General features: G+C 39.8%; 1 protein-coding gene across 5 annotated transcripts in view; it reads right to left on the reverse strand.

Moving 5' to 3' along the window:
• Positions 1 to 3,696: 3,696 nt before the first annotated feature.
• Positions 3,697 to 25,580, reverse strand: part of inpp4b (inositol polyphosphate-4-phosphatase type II B) — a 204,401-nt gene continuing 182,517 nt past the window's right edge. For 4 of the 5 annotated variants that reach the window (XM_056247209.1, XM_056247210.1, XM_056247213.1 and 1 more), the window contains 6 exons: positions 24,066 to 24,192; positions 21,774 to 21,914; positions 21,567 to 21,664; positions 15,872 to 15,984; positions 14,895 to 15,049; positions 4,482 to 4,678 (listed from right to left, as the gene is read on the reverse strand). In XM_056247209.1, the coding sequence (XP_056103184.1) occupies positions 4,501 to 4,678; positions 14,895 to 15,049; positions 15,872 to 15,984; positions 21,567 to 21,664; positions 21,774 to 21,914; positions 24,066 to 24,192 (812 nt within the window). In that variant the 3' untranslated portion in view covers positions 4,482 to 4,500. Of the gene's footprint in view, positions 3,905 to 4,481; positions 4,679 to 14,894; positions 15,050 to 15,871; positions 15,985 to 21,566; positions 21,665 to 21,773; positions 21,915 to 24,065; positions 24,193 to 25,580 lie in introns of those variants that run through there. The other variant, XM_056247211.1, reaches the window with a different exon arrangement.

Here is a 25,580-nt window from a genome sequence, read left to right on the forward strand (position 1 = left end):
CCAGCACTACTTTAGCAGGCAATGTGTTATGGGCAATGCATACAACAGTAACTATTTCTGAATCTAATTATTTTTGTAATACAACGCATCCAGTAAGAGGGGCGGACACTGTAACACCCGCTGAAGTACGTTATGTATCCTGCGCTCAACTGTTTTATATTATCAACAAAATACATTTAACGTTACTTAAGCAAAACTGTATAAGATGTTAAGACTTGTTTTCGGTCTTAACATCTTATATTATATCTCTTGAATTATACCTCTTGAATTATGTTTATAGCTCTTCCCCAATTAGCAAATTGTTTTTTAATTGTTCCAACATAAATCGAACCAAATTTAGAAGAAAAATGAAGCTGTGGTAGTCAAAGAAAATATTTCTCCTTTGTACACTGTAAAAAAAGACACCATGAAAGCAATCCGGTCGAATGAGTTTTCAAATGCCTCTGGAAGTGGTGGTCGAAAAAAACGTTTAGACTTTTACACCTGTATTTAGAGTCGTCCACTTGCGATCCGATCGACCGAAACGCATCTTAATACCAGGTTTGATATCCCACAATCCTGTGCTTTCCATTCTGTGACCGTTGAGCTGAAAAAAAGATGGCGTCTGAAAGTTGCGGCTGCACGTTTGTAACCAATGGTTTCCACTTCTGATGCAATAAATTACTATCGTATAGCAAAAGATCAACAGCATAATGTATCAGCTGACTTCATAGCGACCTGATCAGCACAAGTTCAGCGATAAAATGTCAAGTGTTTTCTTTCTTTCCTCGTTTGTTTGTTTCTGAAAAGTGCAAGTCACTCGTCCCAGAGAGACGTTCTGTTCTGACTGATGACAAACATGAATGTGATCAAACAAGAATAATCAGACCAACTCAACCGTGCAAGGCACATTGCATTTCTTCCAAAACATTTAGTTTGGCTTGAAGGATCAGTCATTATGAATCTGGTCCACCTGTACCGCGATAAGCATCTAAAAAATACCACACATTAAGTGCAAAATTTAAGAAACATGTCCAAGAATCATAATAAAAAAACGTACATGACAGTGAAATGGCTTTATATACCAACACAATTATAAAAACATACAGTACACACTTTCAGAAATGCCTCAATACAAAAAGAAAACAGAGAAAACCAAAGGTTTGTGGTGTTGAGACGCATCTATACAGACGTGATGACGGGTGCAAACAGCTACTTGGCATTCAAAGCTACATATTCAGAACCATCGCTTTCTTTTCACCTGTAATAGAAAACATTTGTACACATTTGACATGTAAAAAAAGAAAGAAGTATATATTTACTATAGTTTACATTTAGTATTTTTAAATAATTTTTAAATAATGCACCGCATTGTTTCTTGAAACCATAAAAAAAGATTCTGTGTGAATATATATTCTGCATATTTAAAACATAAAACATTTAAAAATGTAAAGAAGCAACTTTTCTGCTCCTCATTGGATGTAATGTTCATATGCACACATACTGTATGTGTGTGTATATATACATATTGTACACACACACACACACACGCACACAGCAGGGTTCAAAAGTCTGAAACTTACAACATGGTGAGTGAAAATGTAAATGAAAAGAAATTGGCCTGGTTTCACAGACAGGGTTTAGATTAAGCCAGGATTAGGCCTTAGGTCAATTAAAGGTGCAGTGTGTAACATTTTTGAGTATCTATTAACAGAAATGCAATATGACATCCATAACTATGTGTTCAGTGGTGTATAAAGAACTTACTTAATAAACCGTAATGTTTTTATTACCTTAGAATGAGGCATTTACATCTACATAGGCGCGGGAATCCCCTTCTATGAAGGTCGCCATATTGTGACGTCATGTTTCTACAGTAGCCGAACGCGAACAAACAACGCTACAGACCGCGTTTCGTCACTACCTTGAAAGAGAAGCCGCAGGAAGCTAGAAGAAGCTAGTCATAAACACCGTGAGTAGTGACTTTTCCCTTGTCAGTGGTGTAAATATGTAGTTGGATTGTTTCATGTAACTTAATTCTTCTCCCTCGCTGTGTTATGGCTTTGCTATGTGGGGATAAATGTGCTGGTTAAGTTCGTGAGACAGCTGATTAGTAGGCTACTCTTGTCATTGACCGTAAAACAGTTACAGGAATCACCAACCCGTCGATCTTGGAAGCATTTTAAGTCGATCGAGTTTCCAAAATCAGAGAAAAAAAGCCTATTGTGTGTAGTAAGTGGTGTCTAGGGGATGCGGAGGCGCGCGCGCTGTTACAATCACGTCATTTTTGCCGCGCGCACCTTTGGGCTCATGCGGATGCGTCGAGTTTAAACAAGGCTTAAGGGCCCTTACATAGTCAACGCATCGGTACGCATACGCGTGCGCAAGGCTACACATCGCTACGCTTCGGCCGCCATTATGCGTCGATGCGTAGCCAAATGTGTCATCCTAGTTTTTGATACGCGACGCGCCGATGCACGCAATACTATGCGTTGTCGGTGGGGGCGACATTGCAAGTAATGTACATAAAAAGGTATATTATTATGTTTACAGAAGAAGAAGATTTGAATACAATGGCGGGCGAAGAGGAAAGTTATGCGAGCTTGTTCGTATACATCCTTTGTTGCCGCCGATGTAAAATCAGCAATATGCACTCCTCTTCAGTTGCCATTTTGATCTGAATTTTACGTGACCCGACTCTAGACTCTACTACCCTCTGCTGCGCGATCGTTGTATTGCATTTCACGCATCGCCGGTGACGCTTGTGTACTATGAAAAGGAGCGCGTAGCTCTCGTCGCTCGCGTTGCTTGCTCGCGTTGACTATGTAACGGCCCTTAACGCTTTGAACAGCTCAGCCACAGTAACAGCTCATATTAGCCAGCTAAACTTTTACTACCCTGTTAGAAAAAATATATAGTTGCATAGTTTCATGTGGTTCTTCTCCCTCGCTGTATTATGGGTTTGCTATGTGGGGAGAATGTGCTGGTTACGTTCGTGAGACAATCAGCTGATTACTATTATTATATTATATATTAAGACCCTTGATCCTCACCTGAAACTTTATCCATGATGTGGTTTATAATGGACTGTGGTACAGAAACCACGATCCGTTTGACGAAGGGTGTCGTGGGGATTCTTAAACGACAACGGGCATCTCGTACAGTGTGTCATAGAGGACGACATCCGACACCGCGTCTGCGATGCTTCACCACATCACGATAAAAAGACTAGCATGTTTAACGTGTGTGTGTGTGTGTGCGAGTGAATGTGTGCGTGTGAGACGGCACGGCAACCTGAAGTCCAACATGTTTCTTGTCCACGACACGACAAGTTTTTAGGACTCAAAATCGTGTAATCTGACACAGTGACTATCGTAACAGACAAAAAAATCGCGTAATTCGAACCAGGCATAAGACACTTATGTAGCTTTTATAAACATGCCTTAAAACATTACTGGTGAGCATCTTCAGACAAAACAATGACAGACATAATTTAAGAAATATCAGTGCGAGTTGCTATCAGTTAAAACAGCTCAAACATGCATTTTAGTCTGAAACTTTTGGTTTAAACCTCGTCTGTGAAACCGGGCAATGAAGTATTTGCTATATAAGGTTTTGCTCAAGTGCTTCTGTCATTTAAGCATTATTTATAAATAAATTCTTACTTTTTTTTAAAAAGTAATTCCATATTGTTTATTTTACTCTTTTTTTTTTAAAACAAAATTTTAAATCCAAGATTTTCAATGTGGACTTTTGAACCTCACTGCATCTATAGATAATAATACTGGTGTTTCATGAGTCCACCTTCCCATACGTCCCTTCAGGAGGCCGGTAGTATTTGGGAAAGGCCATCAGCTGGAGCATGTTGAAAGCATATTTTCTGCACTTTATATTCTTTTGCACATTCTCAATCCGGCAGCCTTCTCTGATGAGGGGAAGATGAAGAAAGAAAGAAAAAGGGAAGGGATGATGATGAGGACGATGAAATCATAAACTATCCAAAACAACAGTGCAAAGGCTTCAGTGTTTCCACCTGCCAGTTAATATGCAAAGAATGAGGAAACATTTAGATCCACTCAATAAATGACACTTCAATTATGAAAGCGTAATGCAAAAGATCTGTGACGTTCATGGTGTCTTTAGAGCGAGTCGAAAACAAAAACATCCTCTGATGGGAAACATGTATCTGCTCAAATGATTTAAGATCAACAAAAAACATTTGGTTTTGGTTTTATTTAAAGGAATGATTCACTCAGAATGAACATTCAGGCATTTTGCACTGTACTCTACTTAGATTTCATGCTTCACTAAGAAAATAACATGAGGGTGGAAGACATGAGGGTTCAAACAAAGAAATATTACCCAAAACCTGTTAGTTGCTAGTAGTGATAAAACATCAAATCCCCGTAAACATACATTAGCCAGTCCTGGAAACACAGAGTAATTGGTGAAGACAGAGAGAACCACTCAAGGAAGCAAGGAAGAAGTTAGACGCAGCTGGGTTATAGCATAATCAGCAGTTTATTGGTATTTTGCAAGCAAAAAAACAAGACTTAAAATGAGCCACACCACCAGCAGGTGCGAGCTGACGAGCAGAAGGGCGATGGGATAGAAGTGGCGGGACGCCGGCTTGTTAATAGCTATGGATCCCGCTTCAGGGTCGTCCCATTGGGGAACCTCTCCCTGGGCCAAGAGACCGCTGAGCGTTCCCAGACGAAACGACAGAGAGAAACAAGCAAACATCCAACAAGAAGTTAGTTCAATGCGTCGGTTTGGACACACACGCACAAACAAATTCAAGAAGAGGTGAAATGGGTTAGTCCGACATAGACACACACACACACACACACACACACACACACACACACACACATTCAACAAAATGCCAATACAAACCAATTTTAAAATGATGACAAAATAACGGTTAACTCTGTTGTGATTGGTCAGATGACCCAGTCTGTTGTGATTGGTCAGATGACCCAGTCTGTTGTGATTGGTCTTCTCTGCTCTGATTGGTCAAATGACCCAGTCTGTTGTGATTGGTCTACTCTGCTCTGATTGGTCAAATGACCCAGTCTGTTGTGATTGGTCTACTCTGCTCTGATTGGTCAAATGACCCAGTCTGTTGTGATTGGTCTTCTCTGCTCTGATTGGTCAGATGACCCAGTCTGTTGTGATTGGTCTACTCTGCTCTGATTGGTCAAATGACCCACTCTGTTGTGATTGGTCTTCTCTGCTCTGATTGGTCAGATGACCCAGTCTGTTGTGATTGGTCAGATGACCCAGTCTGTTGTGATTGATCTACTCTGCTCTGATTGGTCAGATGACCCAGTCTGTTGTGATTGGTCAAATGACCCAGTCTGTTGTGATTGGTCTTCTCTGCTCTGATTGGTCAGATGACCCAGTCTGTTGTGATTGGTCTTCTCTGCTCTGATTGGTCAGATGACCCAGTCTGTTGTGATTGGTCTACTCTGATCTGATTGGTCAGATGACCCAGTCTGTTGTGATTGGTCTACTCTGCTCTGATTGGTCAGATGACCCAGTCTGTTGTGATTGGTCTACTTTGATCTGATTGGTCAGATGACCCAGTCTGTTGTGATTGGTCTACTTTGCTCTGATTGGTCAGATGAACCAGTCTGTTTTGATTGGTCAAATGACCCAGTCTGTTGTGATTGGTCAGATGACCCAGTCTGTTGTGATTGGTCAGATGACCCAGTCTGTTGTGATTGGTCAGATGACCCAGTCTGTTGTGATTGGTCTTCTCTGCTCTGATCGGTCAGATGACCCAGTCTGTTGTGATTGGTCTACTCTGCTCTGATTGGTCAGATGACCCAGTCTGTTGTGATTGGTCTACTCTGCTCTGATTGGTCAGATGACCCAGTCTGTTGTGATTGGTCTTCTCTGCTCTGATCGGTCAGATGACCCAGTCTGTTGTGATTGGTCTACTCTGCTCTGATTGGTCAGATGACCCAGTCTGTTGTGATTGGTCTACTCTGCTCTGATTGGTCAGATGACCCAGTCTGTTGTGATTGGTCTACTCTGCTCTGATTGGTCAGATGACCCAGTCTGTTGTGATTGGTCAAATTACCCACTCTGTTGTGATTGGTCAGATGACCCAGTCTGTTGTGATTGGTCTTCTCTGCTCTGATTGGTCAAATGACCCAGTCTGTTGTGATTGGTCAGATGACCCAGTCTGTTGTGATTGGTCAAATGACCCAGTCTGTTGTGATTGGTCAGATGACCAAGTCTGTTGTGATTGGTCAAATGACTAAATCTGTTGTGATTGGTCAAATGACCCAGTCTGTTGTGATTGGTCAGATGACCCAGTCTGTTGTGATTGGTCAAATGACCCAGTCTGTTGTGATTGGTCTTCTCTGCTCTGATTGGTCAAATGACCCAGTCTGTTGTGATTGGTCAAATGACCCAGTCTGTTGTGATTGGTCAGATGACCCGGTCTGTTGTGATTGGTTAAATGACCCAGTCTGTTGTGATTGGTCAGATGACCCAGTCTGTTGTGATTGGTCTACTCTGCTCTGATTGGCCAGTCTGTTGTGATTGGACTACTCTGCTCTGATTGGCCAGTCTGTTGTGATTGGTCTACTCTGCTCTGATTGGCCAGTCTGTTGTGATTGGTCTACTCTGCTCTGATTTGTCACATATACCCAGCATAATAGGCGCACCTATACAATTAAAACAAGTTGACTGCAAACAAGTTGACTGCTATATGACTGCAAACAAGTCAGTTGAAGTTGTTTATTTGCTGTTGAATCAGTACAAGATTATTGTAGTATGGTGTTCTATCTGCATCTGTAAAAATATATAGTTTAGTAATTTTATTAAGTTTTACTTGTATAGGTGCGCCTATTATGCTGGGTATATGTGACAAATCAGAGCAGAGTAGACCAATCACAACAGATGACCCAGTCTGTTGTGATTGGTCAGATGACCCAGTCTGTTGTGATTGGTCTTCTCTGCTCTGATCGGCCAGTCTGTTGTGATTGGTCTACTCTGCTCTGATCGGCCAGTCTGTTGTGATTGGTCTTCTCTGCTCTGATCGGCCAGTCTGTTGTGATTGGTCTACTCTGCTCTGATCGGCCAGTCTGTTGTGATTGGTCTTCTCTGCTCTGATCGGCCAGTCTGTTGTGATTGGTCTACTCTGCTCTGATTGTGTCTCTGATATACCCAGCATAATAGGCGCACCTATAAAATTAAAACTTAATAAAATTACTAAACTATGTATTTTTACAGATGCAGATAGAACACCATACTACAATAATCTTGTACTGATTCAACAGCAAATAAACAACTTCAACTGACTTGTTTGCAGTCTGAATTGAATTTGATGTGAGAGACAAATTGGTTGCTGCAAAATTATACAAATATAATAAGCGGAATTATGCAGTCTTTCTATAGTGTTGTGCACACAGACAAACACAGTGCAACAAGTGTAGTCTGATTCACAAACAAACTCGAGCTCATAAATGATCAGCATCAGGCGGATTGTTGCTGACTTGCTAAATCGCAAAACTAATCACCAATTTCAAACAGGTTTCCCAAACATTCCCAGACAAGTCATAAGTTACAAAGGAAGGGACAAGTTAATAGGTTTTAAATGCTCACTATCAATAACTGATTCCTTTTTTTAACACCAAAGCACACTTTTTTAACTTATGTTGACAGCATGATATTGTGCAAATATTGTGTTAAAACGCCTGTCAATCATAGTAAGCTGTGTACATATTGAGTTCAGTTTCATATGAATAAAAAAAAAAATCCAGAGCTCTATTTATAGATGCACGCAAAGTTCAATCGAGGTGACCTGCATCTGATTCAGGACTCCAAGAGCAACACACATTGTTCGTCTGCTGATATTCTTTTGAAAAGGAATGAAAGAGTTTCGTTTTTGTCCCAGATTTACACAATGTCTCATTGAATTGTCACAGTAAATCTATACAGTTGAGTGAATGTCACACAGGTTGACATCAATCCAAATTCGTCACAATGTGTGTCAGCTCAACTTTCTTCTTTAGCTTTAAACAATTTCTGCAGACCGGTTCTGCTACGTAAAATCAACAGCCTTCTCATCTGCCATTGCAAAACAAGCAAACCCGAAGCCTTCAGGGCATCAACACCCAACACAACTAATAATCAGCGCAGACACTTCAAACTCCATATTAGACACCATAAGCATCTGGCTTTGGGAAGGACACTTGCAAATCATTGTGCTTATTTTCTCTGAAAAGTTCATGCCGCATTATAGCATTTAAAATATTCAAAAACGACAAGTACTCTTGATTTCTCAATTATGTGCTAAAACCAATAGCAATAAGGTCCCTTACGAAAAAGAAGTTTATTCAAGTGTGCTATTAGTGTACTTCTTTGAAACTAAAAATAAGAAAGCATACTTTCAGTCTACATTTTATAGACTTCTCAAAAATCTACTTTATGTACTTCTCAGAAATATACTTAAAATTACACTTAACACTTAAACTGAGAGAAAAGTCCAAGTATATTTGGCCTGCACTTATACTCAATCTTTTGATCGAGATATACTTAAAAGTATAATTAAGTATTCGAAGTATACTTGGCTCGATCTACTCCATCTGTGTTTTCATCATCGTTCTGAATCCGATCAAGGCGTAGTCTTTGACAAAAATTAGATTTCCTCAACTTTTTTGTTTAAAATGTTGCCTTTCTTTATGAAACTTACCAACACTCAAGTGTTGATAAAAAAGTATGCATGAAGCTAATAAAATGCTTTTACAATAAAGTACAGTTAAAGGTATTTTTCAAGTATAACAAATAAAAATTGGAACATAGTAGTATAGGCCTACTGCAAGTGCAACAATAATATATAAATAGTAAACTATAAGTATGTTATGTTCACTTAAAGAAAACTTACAAGTATACTTGCAGTATAAACTACTAGTAGTTTATTGAGAGTAGCTACACTTCAGTGTGTACTTTTAATAACTAAAAAATGTACTACTTGTATTAAAATAGTAAACTACTAGTATACTTATAAGTTCACTTGTAGTACAGATGCTTTACAAATGAGAAACGTAGTTGTGTACTTAAAGTTTACTACTGTTACACACTTAAACGTATACTTTTATATACTAAAAGTGGGCCAATTTAGTCCCAAGCAGTATTGAAATAGTACACTTACTACAAGTACACATTGATATTAGAATACATAAAGTATACTTAAAAATATATTTGAACATTACTTAAGTATACTTCTTTTTCATAAGGGGTTCCATAAAAATATTTTTACATGCAATTACGTGCATGATAACAACACAAAAATGTTGGTTCTGAAAGCCGTATTAAAATACCTTACAACCGAGCTTATATTTCAAGTAATGTTTTATAGGGTCTTTGAGAGCAATGCAGTTTAAGGCAGTTTGTTTACATTGGAAGAATGTGTGATGAATATCGCCAGAGATTTTAAATAAACCTGACCGATACGCAGATTATGAGCTGAGCAAATTAATCATATTTTGACACGCACATATTTGAAAAGTAAAACAAACAAATGAGGTTGCCAACTGGCAGAAATATAAATGGCAGAAATAATTATTTTGTTTTCAGTTCAAAGTGTGCAATTTGATAATATAAATATGATTGGAAATCTAGCAATTGACCTTTCGCCGGCCCCTCCCCCAAAACGGCCATTGTCCAATCACACATCATATAGCAACCGTTACTATGTGAGCAGGTCCGTCAAACATTGACTCCAAGCAAGATGGTGAAGCGGTGCGCCCACGGCCGAGAGATTGTCTGGAGGAGTTGTGTTCTTTCCGTTACCAAAACACAACGTGAGCGGTGCCTACAATGGATAAAACAGTGTGGACGGCCCCACTCCCAGTTACATGTGTCGAACATGGATAACTCGCATGCAGCGTGCGTGAGACTGAGACACTGAGATTAGTCAAAGAAACATGGAGAAAGCAGATCAAGAGGATCCACAAAGGAATTACGTTTTCTAAAGGGTTGTTGTTAACATGATATTATCGGGGGGAAATGAGCAGCAGTGCAGCACCCGTAGACTAACGTTACAGTTTAGAGGAGTGCACGCTCGCAACGGGGAAAGCATGAAGCTTACTTGACAACATCAGTTAATATATCAATATCGTAACGAATAGAAATAACCTTAAATAATGTATGGTATCTGCATCTTTCCGTCTCTTATGTATAGTTACTTTTAAAACACGAAAATCGCATTCAGCATGACACGCAAGCGGTTGCCGTGGTAATGAACACCTGCTTGTTAAAGCGAATAATCCTGTATCTGAGGCAAAATTACTAAATATGCAGCGCGAGTTATATATTTCTAACTCCAAACAATTAACGTTAGCCACTGAACCAGCTTATAAAATCTTCTTCAAAGCTGCGCTGGTTCATTTGAGGTACAGGTCATGGGGTTTCTCAGATTTAGCTTGAGACCGGTATACGCATTCGCCTCGATAGTCGTGTCTCCTTCATATTCTTATATTTTGAATATATATCCCTCCACTGCATACTGTAACCCCTTGTGCCTCGATCTGGAGGATATCGCTGAGGTATTGCTCCAAAAAAGGTCACTGACACGTATGCCTCTTCCCGTCATGGCAATCTGTCGCTCTGGTCGTGTTTGACCATTTGTTTGACGGCCGTAGTAACAATAACTAGGGGGCGTGGCTTTTGTGTTCTCAAGAGAGCTGTTTAATGATTAAACAATACGTGCTGCAAAATGAAAGTATTTTGGTAGGCGGCACAGTCCTACATGGAAAGCTTGGTGAAAGAGCCTTTGTGGAAGCATTCAGGATACATTGTGTGTTTCTGTGTTATTCCTACTAACACACACACACACACACACACACACAGACAGACACACAGACAGACACGCACACACACACACACACACACACACACGTGAAACAGCTGGAAACTTTCAGTGACAGCTGCATATTATTACAGTCTGCAAGTGTTAATCTCTGAAAGTTTCCGGCTGTTTCACGTGACTTCTTTTAAAGCCTGCAAATCTAGGCAAGGCAAGTTTATTTATTTATATAGCACATTTCATACACTATGGCAATTCAAAGTGCTTTACATAGAAAAGGAATACAAATAATTAAATAAAATGAAATAAAGGAAATTAAAACAGTTATAAAAGGAATTAAAATAGATAAATGATACAGTTATAAAATGAATCAATGTAAAAAGATGATACATTGAATAAACTTCTCATCTGGCACAACACCGGTGTATCTTATTTTGCATATAGTTTTACTCTTATACACGGCGTCTGTGGTGTTTATTCACTGCCCCATCAGTGCGCACCCCTAGGGATGGAGTGGATCCAGTCCGCACCCCACAGAACCTCGAGTTTAACTACACATCAAACTCACTACTCCACCGCAGACCCAGGCCATCAGCACCGTTTCATCTCCCAATTTCTCCAATTAAGTGGTTTATGTTTGTCTCTTATCCAATTTTCAGTGCCATTTGAGTTTAGAATTAAAAGGAGGACGCAGAAATGAAGTACAGTGAAATAATCAGTCGGAAATACAGAGCTCTTTCAGTAAATGCACAGCTGCAGATGTGTTTTGAGTCTGGATCTGAATGTGGATCTGCTACTGTTGGAGATCATCGGATCTCTTCTGGAAGCTGGTTCCAGCATAATAGCTAAAAGCGGACTCGCCATGCTTAGAGTGAACCCTTGGTTAGGTTTATATTCAGCTCAAGTTTTGGCACATCCAACTGTTCACTTCAAGCATTGGCACAGGGAGTCAATGGGGCGGTAGTCGTTAGGGTTAAGTAGATCTGTGTGTCATCTACATAGCTGTGGTAAGCAATTTGGTTCTTTTTCATTATATGCTCAATATGTTGACTAGCCAGATTGCTCATTTTCAGGAGGGGCTTGACAACTGTGGTTTTAAGGGACTTTGGAAAAAGCCCAGAGAGAAGTGAGGAATTTACAACTTCTAGGAGATCTGCTTCTAAGCAGTTTAACACACTTTTGAAAAAGGAAGTGGGGATTGTGTCAATTTTGGTTTCTTCCAAAATTTTACCAATAATTTCTTTCTTCAAAGCCAGACATAGTAACTTTCTGCGGATGTGGTCTGATCTGTCTTACCTCAGTGCCACACGAGGATGTGCTGATCGCCTTTCTGATATTATTGATTTTCTCAGGGAATGTGACTTTGTGGTTTGTCAGTCTCTCTACAGTAGCAAAAAGAGTGCATATGTTGTTTATGTTTCTGTTTATATTATATTTGAGAAGAAAGTCTGTCTAGCTTTGCCTAGTTCCACATTGAAAGCATGGATGCTGTCTTTGTAGATGATATAATGGACTACGAGTTTTGTCTTCCGCCACATGCGCTCAGCTTTTCTACATTGTCTTTTCATATCTTGGAGTTTCTCCAAGGTGCTTTTATCTGCCACTATTCTTCATGACTTTCACAGGAGCAATATCATCAATTACACTTTTGAGTTAAAGGAATTAAGGAAAAAAAATCAACAGAGTCTGCAGAGATGCTTGGTGTTAAAGACATAGCCTTCATAAATAGCACACTAGTGTTCTCATTTAAGCATCTCTTCTTGACAGAGACAGATCTAGCTTCAATGGCAGGAGAGATCAATATATCAAAGAAAATACAGAAATGATCAGACAGTCCTTAACAACAATCGATGAAATGTTCAGACCCTTACTGATAAGGGTCGCCTACCTACATTTCTCAATGACAGGTTAATCTCTTAAAGGTGTATGATAGATATTGAACTCATCTGTGCTGGGTCTTTTCTCCAAACATCAACAGGAAGCAGGTGTCACATATTTTAGCTTCTGTATCAGCCAATCTTCAGCCATTATTTACACTGGATTGGATGTCAACCAAACTGTGTGCTCCCATACTGCTAGAGACGAGGGCCCTGCTTCATTACCAACTAAGGACGTGTTTTATTGGTCATGGGTGACTTTTGCGGCATCTTTGTTTTTGGAAAACATCCAAGACATTCTTATTTTAACCTCTTTAATTCATAAATTAAAAAAAGAAATCAATGAAGAATTGGTCCTGTTTCTGTAATGGAATACCGACCTCTTGGACAACGCTATTAAAATCATGTGCGTTTCAGGCACATTTTTCAGGCACCCCCCCCCCCTATTTCCTACTTTAACCAACTAAAATCCAACCAAGATCATCAAATCCATTATAAATAGCATAAAAACACAACATACAATTCAGACTTTTTTTTCTCCCCCCATTCTGACTTTATAACTCGCAATAGCAAGTTTATATCTCACAATTCGGAGGAAAACAGAGCTCCTAAAGAGACATGTTGGTGGGAAAAAATATGAGATGGGAGGAAAAAATATATTTCTAAACTTTTGTGTTCGTTCGCAAAACTTTTGCCTCCACCAAGAAACTGTGCGTTCACCCGTGAAGAACTCAAACATTTTGTGAGCGTACGGAAAGTTTCTCATGGGAACGCAAAAGCGCTGACATCATTTCCCCCCTCCCAACTCATATTTTTTACATCAAAATGTCCTTTAGGGGCTCCGTAGAGAAAAGCATGACTCTTTTTTTTTCTTTTTCAGAAACAAGTTTCCATAGAATAGAGCAATTATTTTTGGCTAGAGAGGAAAGGAAAAAATCTAAATGCATGTATTATATTAGGGCTGGGTAAAAAATATCGATTTCTCGATATTAATCGATTCTCATTTTTACGAACCGATATCGATTTTTAAATCTCAAGAATCGATTAGTCATCCTGTTTTCATTTGATGAATGAATGGAACATTGTAGCGCGCATCCCATCCAATAAATCGCAATAATCTTTGTGCTTTGTTACTATTGATACTAAATAAAGTCTCAAATTTCAAATTACGTCCATTTTCTTACGAAATTCAAAAACAGAAATACCGTTTTGGCGCTGTGGCGTGAGATCGCTCTGGCTCAGCTCAAGAGAAGCAGCAGCGCATGATCTCCTCTTCTGCCTTAATAATACCAGTTACAGCGCGAAATAAACATGAATGAACGTCTGAAAGTGTGTTAAAAGATAGAGTACAACTTATCGAAATCCGTATCATGTCACATGGAATCGCTCAATCAGTGTTTCAACCGTGGAAAGACGTCAGTAAAACAACTTGTAAACAATGTAACGTCACATTTACCTCAGAAAAACCATATGCGACCATAAACTCGTTAGTCAGCAAGAAATATTAACTCTAAAGAGGAGCATTTTGCTAAATATATGCACCATATTACATATTCATTATAATTGTTAATGTTCTTTGATATTTAATGCATGTTTGAATACATTTTTGAATAAGTTTTTATGACAGCCACCATTTAAATGTTTATATTTCATATAACTTTATTATTATAAAAATAAATAAAAGTGTAATTTAAGTGTTTGTATAGCTACAAATCAGTTCATTTTTACCTTCAATATTATAGTAGGCTAATGAAGCCTAAGTAGGCTACAACTGACTCCATTAGTTAGTGTTAACTAATGCTGTAACTAATGTTTACAGCATTAGTTAAGAGATTTGTTTTCCTTGAGAAAATTTGCCATGTATTGTACCTGATATCCAAAATAATCAATATTGAATCGAATCGGAATCGAATCGCAAGCTTGTGAATCGAAATCGAATCGAATTGTGAAATTTGTGTCAATACCCAGCCCTATATTATATTATTAATAACTTTCTATCTGTGTGATTTCATGTCATTGTGTAATGCCGATATAGTGAGTAATAATAATGCTGGTTGTTACAAACAGAATAGTTAATCTTTGCTACATTAAAACACTCAAGACAGACTTTATCATCAGAATGAGATATTAAAGGTCAAGTAAGAGGTTAAAGGTCAGTGTAATGTGAACGCATGCATGCATGAGCAGGACCGATGTAAGCTGATGAGGCTCACCTGCGCATGCAGTCCAGAGCTCGCACAAAGTAATCTTTATTGAGCTGGTGCTCGTCCCGCAGCAGAGAGCACTGCTCCAGCGTCACTGACATAGACGTCCTGTCTTTGGCACTTTTACAGCTGGTGAAGCGGATACCATTCATCCGTCGACAGATCTGAGGAGAGACGTGACAGATGGGATCGTTTTTAATTTCGCTGCCTCGGGATGAAGTATGGCGTTGATGAATTGATGCTGATAAACTTGATAAACGTGCACTCTACGCTGGTTCAACTTTGCAACTAATCCGCGGATCACAATTACAGTCTGTTACACCCGTACTTTTGATTAATGTGTATTATAGGGATAGTTCATCCAACAAGGAAAATTACCCCATGATTTACTCGCCCTCAAGCCCTCAAGGTGACAATCTTCTTTCAGTCGAACACAATCAGAGATATATTTCGTATATTTATATCGTAAGCTTAGACGCCTCGTGGTTTAAACAATAAGGGCTGTGCAACAAACTCAAGCGCCTCTTCTCTTATATCGAAATCCTCTGATATTTCTCTTCAAAATTTCTTGTTGTAGACTTCTAATTCAATATATTTTTATGATGGATGGATGCAATTTTTTGGGGCTTCAAAATCTCGCCCTCCATTCACTCCCATTATAAAGCTTGGAAGAGCCAGGACATTTTTAAATATAACTCGGACTGTGTTCGTCTGAAAGAAGATAGTCATATACACCTAGGATGGCTTGAGGATGAGTGAATCGTGGGCTAATTTTCATTTTCGGGTGAACTATCTCTTTAACTACTCCCCCCCTACCCCTAAAAACTAAACAAAACAAACCCATTGACCATAAACTTCAAAGATTGCAGCATTTACCCACTCAAAAGTCAATTTTGGCACGGATATTTGAAAGGAATTTTGTTTAGGAAATGTGAAGTGATGAAACACAGTTTTGCCCAATTCCTGCACAAACTCCATGACCTCACCATTCCTGCAAGCCACAGGATCTCCACATTCTTCCTCTTCTTGGTCACTACATTCTGTCCGAGTGTGTCGAGCAGTTCCTTAATGTCTGTCTGCGTCTGAAAGCACGGCAGGCCTTTGGAAAGAAGAGGCAAAGAGAGAAGACACTTGAGATGTCACGCATCAACGAGTTTAAAGAGGGCTTGTTTGTCCCTGTATCGACAAGCACTAAAGATGAGATTGAAAAGTCTGGGGACATGTTATTTTTTGATAAACAGAGAGATGGAAAGAAGACAAGATGTGACACGCTGCGATGCAGTTTGGCATCCGTCTGCTGGGAGCATTCATCATCCCAAGCCGTCACGCTCCATAGCCGTGATTGACGTATCAGAGAACAATAAATTCCTGCACTCAAATCCTTAAAACATGAGACGCTTTGCACAAACACTGCAGAAGTGCCGCACTGAACGTGAAAAAATAATAATAATAATTGATTGTAGGATATTTTTTGAGCCTCATTTTCATTCTCGACCTCATACGTATTACTTCCTTTTCAAGTATTAACAAATACACAAGTTAATGAACAAGACAAACATATTCCTTCCTGATTTAAATCTCTTTATCAGCCCATAATCAAAGGGTTCAAGTCCCATTATAATAAAATGACATTCTTTCATGCAAAATTATTGTAAGATTTTACAATAGGGTTCCATTACTTAATGGTAGTTAATACATTAGCAAACATTAACTAACTATACATTTGTTACAGTATGTACTAATATTTGTTAATGTTAGTTAATAAAAATACAACTGTTTATTGTTAGCTTGGATCCATTAAATATGAAAAAATACAACTTTTGATTGTAGTTCAAGTTCAAGTTCATTTATTTATATAGCACATTTAAACAGCCGCTTAGACAGACCAAAGTGCTTTACAGAACACACAAGTAAAAACAGCAAAACAACCCATAAAACACATAAAAAGCAGCAAATCTACGAGTAGCCTTGTCAGAGACTCAATTGTAAAATAGTAAAAATAATCAAAAAAGAGATCAACATGCTAAAGAGAACAGGTAGGTTTTTCCCAAAGACTTAAAGATAGAAAGGTTGGGGGCCATTCGGATCTCTAGGGGCAGGGTGTTCCACAGACGAGGCCCTGCCACTGCAAAAGCACGCTCCCCTCTGCGCTTAAGTCTGACACGAGGGACTACCAGCAGAGCCTGGTCGTGAGACCTTAGGCTATGTTTACACGGAAACGATTCTGAAGAGAAAACGCAAAAGTGGCGTTGCGTTATCACTTTTTATTCTGCGTTTAGACGAGCGTTATGGTTGGGAAATCTGCGTGCATATGGTGACGCAAAAGTGTGTGAAATTCGATGTAGTATGCACTCCAGGCGGCTAGGTGGCAATGTGAAGCACTGCCACACAACACCGATATCTTAGAATATTTTGTACAACTGCTGAAAAGACTCTTGTATGTTTTTCAGAGCTATAGGGCAACTTGAAGGTCCGACGTATGGAAATAATCTGACATGTTGGTTGTTATTTTCCTGTACTGGCGCATGCATGTGACGTAAACGCGTACGCGACGAGAGCCACCGTGAGCAGATTTGCGTTTTTACCGTTTAGACGGGAACGCGACGGTGGAGCGTTTTTAAGATTTCCACTCTGGAGAGTGGTTTCACTTTTTTGCGTTTTTGAGCCCCCAAAACGCCGTAGCCGTGTAAACGAAAGGCACATCCGATAAAATATTTTTACGTTTTCACCCGGAATCGTTCTCGTGTAAACGGGGCCTTAGGCTTCTGGACGGAGTATAGGGATGAATAAGTTCGGAAGGATAGACTGGAGCTAAGTTATGTAAAGATTTGAAAACGAATAGGAGGATTTTAAAATCTATTCTCTGCTGGACTGGCAGCCAGTGTAATGATTTAAGAATTGGAGAGATATGGTCATATTTGCGACAGTTGAGAATAAGTCTAGCCGCAGCATTTTGGACCAACTGAAGACGGGCAATTTGAGAAACTGATATCCCACAATAAAGTGAATTGCAGTAGTCTAGCCTACACGTGATGAATGCATGAACCGCCATTTCCAAAGTTATCGGAGTAAGAAAGCCTTTGATTTTAGATAGTAAACGAAGTTGGTAGAAACCGGAGCTGATGACAGCTGATATGTGTTTGTCAAATTTTAAAGACTGGTCAACAAGAACACCTAAGTTCCGCACTCCTGTAGACTTAAAGGGAGATAGGCTCCCCAAGTCTGGGCTTAGACACTGCGACCTTTCACTCGGGCTGAAAACAATGACCTCGGTCTTATCATTATTTAGAGAGAGGAAGTTTTGAGCCAGCCATGCCTTCACCTCCTCTAGGCATAGCAGAAGAGAGTTTAACGCTGCAGGATCATTTCTCTTGAATGGAATGTAAATTTGGGTGTCGTCCGCATACAATGACATGTTTCATTAACAATGAAATGATAACACTGTATTTCCTTAAGATAGCGCCCAACGGTAGCATGTATAGAGAAAACAAAGAGGGAGCCAAAATGGAGCCCTGGGGAAGACCACAGGTTAGAGGGGCCATGGAGCTGGAGAAATTACCCATCTTAACTAAAAACTTTCTGTCAGAAAGGTACGACCGAAACCATGACAAGACAGAAGCTTTTAGGCCCACCTCAGTCTCAAGTCTAGCCAACCGAGTAGGGTGGTCAACAGTGTAAAAAGCTGCCGAAAGGTCTAAGAGAACTAGAACCACAGAATCAGTGGAGATAAAAATGTCGTTTAGCACTCGCAGAAGGGCGGACTCAGTGCTGTGGGCAGTCCTGAACCCAGATTGAAAAGCCTCATAAATACAGTTATTTAAAAGAAAGTGCTGGAGTTGATTAAACACGATTTTCTCCAATAACTTGGAAATGAAAGGCAAGACAGAGATGGGTCGGTAATTTTGTAAAATAGAGGGATTCAGTGAAGGCTTCTTGAGCAAAGAAGTGACCGTAGCCACTTTGAGATTAACTGGAACAGAGCCCGTATTGAGACACTTGTTAAAAAGAGATACCAAACCTGGACCCACAGAGTCGATGATTAACTTAAAATTTCGGCTGAATGATATCATTTGGACAAAATGAAGGTTTGAGCTTGGCGCTCACATCCTTAAGTGTCTGGAGGTTGATAGGATCAAAAACCTCCCAAACACAATTAGTAGGTGACACGAATGGGGGGAGAGTTAAGTTAGGACAGACACTAAGTCTTAATTTAGTGATTTTGTTAACGAAAAAAATCTCTGGAAATCTTCACATAGAGCATCCGAGGCGACAGACAATTTAGAAGAAGGATTTATAACAGACTGAATGACTGAAAACAAGACCTTTGGATTAGAGTGGTTGGATTCAATTAAGTTAAAGAAATATGCAGCTTTAGCTGACTTAGCACCCTTCTGGTATGCTGTAAGAGCGTCTTTGAACAAATGGAAGAAGACAATTTGCCTGTCTCGTTTCCATTTGCGTTCGGCCGTTCTACAAATTTGTCTTTGGTGACGAGTGTCAGAGTTTTGCCACAGATCAGATTTTGGTTTGGATTTGTGAGGCTTGAGAGGAGCAGTCACGTTAGCTACCTTAAAGGGATAGTTCACCCAAAAATGAAAATTCTGTCAGTAATTACTCACCCTCATGTTGTTCCAACCCCGTAAGACCTTCGTTCATCTTCGGAACACAAATTAAGATATTTTTGATGAAATCTGAGAGCTGGATCACTCCTCCATACTAGTCCATAGGCTTCTTCAGGGATTGAACTTGCCGGCCTCGAAAAGTTATGAAGGACATCGTTAAAGTAGTCCAAGTGACTACAGTGGCTCAATCTTAAGTTTATCAAGCGACGAGAATACTTTTTGTGCGCAAAAACAGACAAAAATAACGACTTTATTTCAACTATTAATTTCCTTTTCTTTGGGCCTCTAGTCAGTTAACGTAGTGTGATTCTGTAGAGCTACGTCACACGTAGGCTCACTATTGGCCGACGCTGGTCATGTGTGTGATGCGTGTGACGTACAACAACAGAAGCTTACGCTATTACACTAGTGAACTGACTCGAGGCCCATAGAGAAGGAAATGAATAGTTGAAATAAAGCAGTTATTTTTGTTTGTTTTTGCGCACAAAAAGTATTCTCGTCGCTTGATAAACTTAAGATTGAGCCACTGTCGTCACTTGGACTATTTTAACGATGTCTTTCATAACTTTTCGAGGCCGGTAAGTTCAATCCCTGAAGAAGCCTATGGACTAGTATGGAGGAGTGATCCAGCTCTCAGATTTCATCAAAAATATCTTAATTTGTGTTACGAAGATGAACGAAGGTCTTACGGGGTTGGAACAACATGAGGGTGAGTAATTACTGACAGAATTTTCATTTTTGGGTGAACTAACCCTTTAAGCCAGGCAGAATTTAACAGGCTGAAATGTTGCTCCGCATCCAGATCAGATAGTGGTCGGTCCAGGTCCAAGTGTGAGCATAGTTCAGCAAAGCACAGGTCCAAGTTAATGCTGAACTGTGGAGAGTAGACCCGCGACATAACAGGTGCAATAGTGGGTTGAGAGAGCTCCGGAAGAGACAGTGAGAATAGAATAGGCTTGTGATCGGAGAGCAGAAAATCGGAGAATACAATACCAGTGACATCGATCCCGTAAGATAACACAAGGTCCAATGTATGGCCCTGAATGCGCGTGGAGTTTTTGACCCACTGCAGTAGATTAAAAGCATCTATTAAGTCAAGAAACTCCTGCGACAAGGAATTTGAACGACAACAGACATGAATATTAAAATCTCCCACCAAAAGGAAGCGATCATAGTTTGTGGCAATATTGCCAATGAACTCAGTAAATTGCTGTATAAAACCATTAGTGGAGTGTGGAGGACGATATATCACCCCTAGGCAGATGGGACCATTCCAGTCTAGGTGGAGAAGCTGAGATTCAAAGCTGGGGAAAGCCGTTGCAGTGACTAGCCGGCAGCGTGAGGAGAAAGAGTTATTTAAAACAGTTATAATCCCACCCCCACGACCACTTGGACGAGGAGAGTTAAAAAATGTACAGTTTGCTGGTTAAGTCACCGACCTTTATCCAGGATTCTGTGATGAACATAAAATCCAAGTTGTGTGAGGAGTAGAAGTCGTTTAATAAAAATTGCGTTGTGCGTTGATTAGTACCAGTTTGGGTGGAGGAATAATCACGTGAGATGACGGTGCCTTGTAATAATGTATCAGTAAATGTTGAACATCAACTGAGATTAATAAATGCTTTAGAAGTATTTTTTAGTGATAGTTCATGTAAACTAATGTTAGTAACCTTATTGTAAAGTGTTCCTGAAATGATTAATAAGAATGTTGAGAGAATGTTGTTTCAGTGTAATTATACAAATAAGTGCTGAGTAATTAACAACATGTCCTTACTGGGGTTAGGGTTTGGTTTAGGGTTAATTGCATAATTGTAATTATGCATAATTTACTGTAATTATAAGTACATGTCAGATGTATAACAGGGACACTGTAAAATAATGCATTTTTAATATCAATATCAACAATATTTGCAGTGCACGATCCTAAGTTTAGTAGCTAATTTCTAAATAAATAGTCTCTGATGTTCCTCATTTGCAAGTGGCTTTTGATTAAAGTGTCTGCTAATTGACTCAATGTAATATAAAACACAAAGCTCAGTTTCTTGAGTGTTCAACTTACATTCAGACGGCACTGTGTTTGTTAAGGATTTATAGTAAGCTTCTAGAATCTCGAAGTTCTTCTGGTTTATTCTCTCCTGTAAAGATATGTCACCAAACCTGAGAGGGAGAGACACAAAGAAGAGCACAGCGATCATGCATCAGCTCAGACATGCTTGTGTGCTTGGCTGTGCGCTCATGTTTCATGTTCATCAGTCAGGGCTTGTACCTCTCAGCGATGGTTTGTTGCTCATTTATGCCCACGTTGAAGAGCACGGGAAGCACGCGTAGCGGCTTGCCCTCACGCAGCTCGTCCGGGAGCGTTTGGAAGGCATGATGTGGGAGAGGTACCTCGACGGTGTAACGGTCTCTGGGATTAAAAAAAAAAAAAAAACAGCTCACATTTCCAAACTCTGTCAACACAAGCATGCAGCTGCTCAACTTACAGGTTCCCACAGTCTTTTCTTCCACCTTTGAAACTCCTTTGACTGGACTCTTAAAAATAAAGGTCCCAAAAGGGGGGTTTGGCAACGATCCCATAGAAGAACCCTCATTATGTTACTGTGTTAGTGTGGGGCTATTTTGAGCCTTGTTAGTGGTATTAACTAGCGATTTCTTTTTACTTATTAAATGCCCCCATGACTAGCGTTATACGCTAAACAGTTTTTAGTGATAAAACTCTTTACATTCGATTATCATGAAAACAAATCTCAGAGAACGGTTGACTAGGTACCAATGCTTTATAAGACCAAAGGTTCATTTTGCGCCGGAGTTATCCTTTAAGAACCTTTTTTCCACATGCAGATTTTTATGAAGCTGAAATCTATGTGAATATAGCCATTTTATTCTGATGTTTCTGACGGTGTCTGTGTGTGTGTAGAGGTCTGGAACAAGAATGGAATGTGTTTGCATAATTTGTAGAGTCTGCCACTACATAAATGGTAAGATTTGCATCTCCTTCTGCCATTACAGAATATTTGTAGAACGAGCGGGGGCCTCTAATAATAAATCATTCCACTTTCTAAAAACAGACTGGGTTCACAATCAAAAATAGGGCAGAATTTGAAAACTGTATGAGAAGAGTATGCGAGAGCTGGTCGCATTGGTCGCGTTGTTCAGCAGACCAACTCGCCTTTATTTCTTTGTAACAAAGTCTATCATCTTCTGGCATCAAAACCCCAAGACTTTGAGAGTGATTTTTGACACAGGCGAAGGAACCCACTACACACTATAAAGAACCTTTTGTGGATTGGAAAGATGATAAGTTAGCCTTCACGAGGACGCAGACGCACTGAATCGTTCTTTGTTTAAATAGTTCAAAGTTCCTATCAGATTTACAGATTTTAAAGTATACATCATTAAAAAGATATAAGACTCAAGTTTCATTATTTGAGCACTATTTTATTCTGAGAAACTTAGTGACAGTTATGTATTAATTTGTGTCAGGGGTTATGTAATGAAAAAATGAGTCAATACATTTAATATGAATTATGAGCGTCAGCCGCTCCCATTCATAAAAAAACTCCTGTGCGTTCGTCATGAAAGCGCTTGACAAAACAACGTCCCTCAGGGCTTTTAGCTCAAGAATGTGCCGATTTGGAGAAATATTGATAGATTCTCATAGGTTCAACGTCAGATTTCTATTTCAATTCGCCTACTTATACTACGCCCTAAAAGTATGTACTCTTTTTGTGAAGAAAAAGTACATACTTTTGAGTGTGTAGCAAAAGAGTAGGCAAGCTTTGGGACATACTACTTTGCCATCTTTAACGGACAGCTCTGTCGCGTGCATCCTGTCACCATAAACTGCCCTGTCAATCATCTGTCACAGTTAAAATCCTCCATTCAATCTAATTTAATTTATTATGGTTTCGGAGAGAAATGTTGTAGCACGTTCATCTGCCAGTCGTTGGTCTTTCATGCGGAGACTCTCCTCATGTGTTTGCAATTTGAATGTAATGATGCATTTCAAAAGTTAATGGCTAAACATATCTTTACAAAAGATCACAATGATGCAATATAATGTGGACAACATTGAATAAAGACATTTTCGTCAGTTTAGATACTGATAATGAATCACTCAAACCCCTTTATCTAAACCTCTATACACAACCGCCGGACTCGTGCGTCGCGTCCTCCATGTCTGTAGTTGTTTAACACTTTTCACTCGTGTTTGTAGTTCTAACCGAATCCTCGTCCAGCGCGCGATGGGTCGTGGGCAATATCAGCCTTAATAGTGCGCATCGATCTGCATTTCGGATTCTGACCGGATATAGTAGACCATCCGGGTCTCTTTGGGACACTCATTTCAACATACTACGATTTGGGACGTACTAATTCTATTTTCGAATACTATTTAGGACGGATAGTATGCGAATTGGGACGCACCATGAGACTGAATGGGGCTTGTTTGCACCACAAAACAATAGAGACAAAAGACTGAATGGATGCTTAGAAGATGTCTATGACTGCGCCCTGACAGACACATGCAAACCCCCTGTGAATGTGGGGTTTCTCTCACCGTCTACCGCTGATGGTGGGCTGCAGACTGACTGCTTCTTCAGACGCGGCCTCTGTGATCCTGAAGGTCACTCTGTGCAGGTCAGAGATCCCCACCTCCATGTCCTCCAGCATCCCTATTTCTTCACCTGCATGACAAACATCTGTGTTAATATATACATACACACATACACTCTATTGCCAAAGGTTTTGGGACATCTGCCTTTACATGCAAATGAACTTGAATGACATCCCATTCTTAATCCGTAGGGTTTGATATGGAGTTGGCCCACGCTTTGCAGCTATAACAGCTCAAACTCTTCTGGGAAGGCTTTCCACAAGGATTAGGATTGTGTTTATGGGAATTTTTGACCATTCTTCTAGAAGCGCATTTGTGAGGTCAGGCACTGATGTTGGACGAGAAGGCATGGGAAGTATAGGAAGTATACTATACTGAGAAGTCTCTGCTCTATCGGGTTGAGGACAGGCCAGTCAAGTTCCTCCACATCAAACTCGCTCATCCATCTTTATGGACCTTGCTTTGTGCACTGGTCATGTTCAGGGATGGAAATTAACTTTTTTGTCCACCGGCCACTGTGGCTGGTGGATTTCAAAATCTACCAGCCACTCAATGTTTTTACCAGCCACTTTCTTGTTTTTAACCGCATGTGAAAATTAATACTACAAGAATACTTGAGCAGTTTATTTAATCTCAAGTCTCAATGAAATACTGACATTTTCTCTTTCTCTCACCCTCGGCCTCATCCACCTAATCTGTCATTTATTTTTGTTTTGATGATAAATTGAGCCAGCCTCCAAAAGTAATTAACCTGTCCTGTGATTTTTTTTTTCTCTCACACAACACTCTCCACTCCAGACACGGATTTATGAGCTATAGTATGTTGGTTGCCTTTACATTAGAATAATATTTCATATAATCTAGATATGAAATGGAATAAATAGCATTCAATACAAAATGAATATGTCTCATATATTGAAATCAAGTTTTATGTGATAAAATATTTGCTTTGTTGTGCATTAGAACCACATCAGGCATTTAGTACAAAATAATTTATTGAAGCATCCAGATACTTCACCACGTGACAGCAGCTAGGCTCCTGATTGGTTAGCGCGGCGCGAATTGACGCCAAAGTTCAGATTTTTCAACTCGGGCGGCAGACGCGAATTCGCATCAAACGCATGAATGCACAAAAGCACTCAATAAAATCATGCGCGCGGAACGCGTCAGACGCTCGAACTTGCCGCGCGAATGAGGCGTATTCGCATCTACCACGCCGCGCTCTACACCTCTACGCGCCGCAGGAATTTTTTACGCGCGTAACGCGTCTTTGCATTGACTTAACAATGAAATCACTCGCGCCAGACGCTCTATTCTCGTCTGGTGTGAACGCACCATGATGTTTTCTCTGCAGACCTCTACGCCTGCGATGTAACGCCACATTTTTGTTTGAAGGTGTGCCTCCTCTAAAAGTGTCCGCCGTCCGGGTGAAACAGTATGCTATTTTTATTTACCCGC

Source organism: Rhinichthys klamathensis, unplaced genomic scaffold (assembly GCF_029890125.1).
Source record: "Rhinichthys klamathensis goyatoka isolate OS25496 unplaced genomic scaffold, OSU_Roscu_1.1 h1tg000044l_1, whole genome shotgun sequence".
In the NCBI taxonomy this organism is placed as follows: domain Eukaryota; kingdom Metazoa; phylum Chordata; class Actinopteri; order Cypriniformes; family Leuciscidae; genus Rhinichthys; species Rhinichthys klamathensis.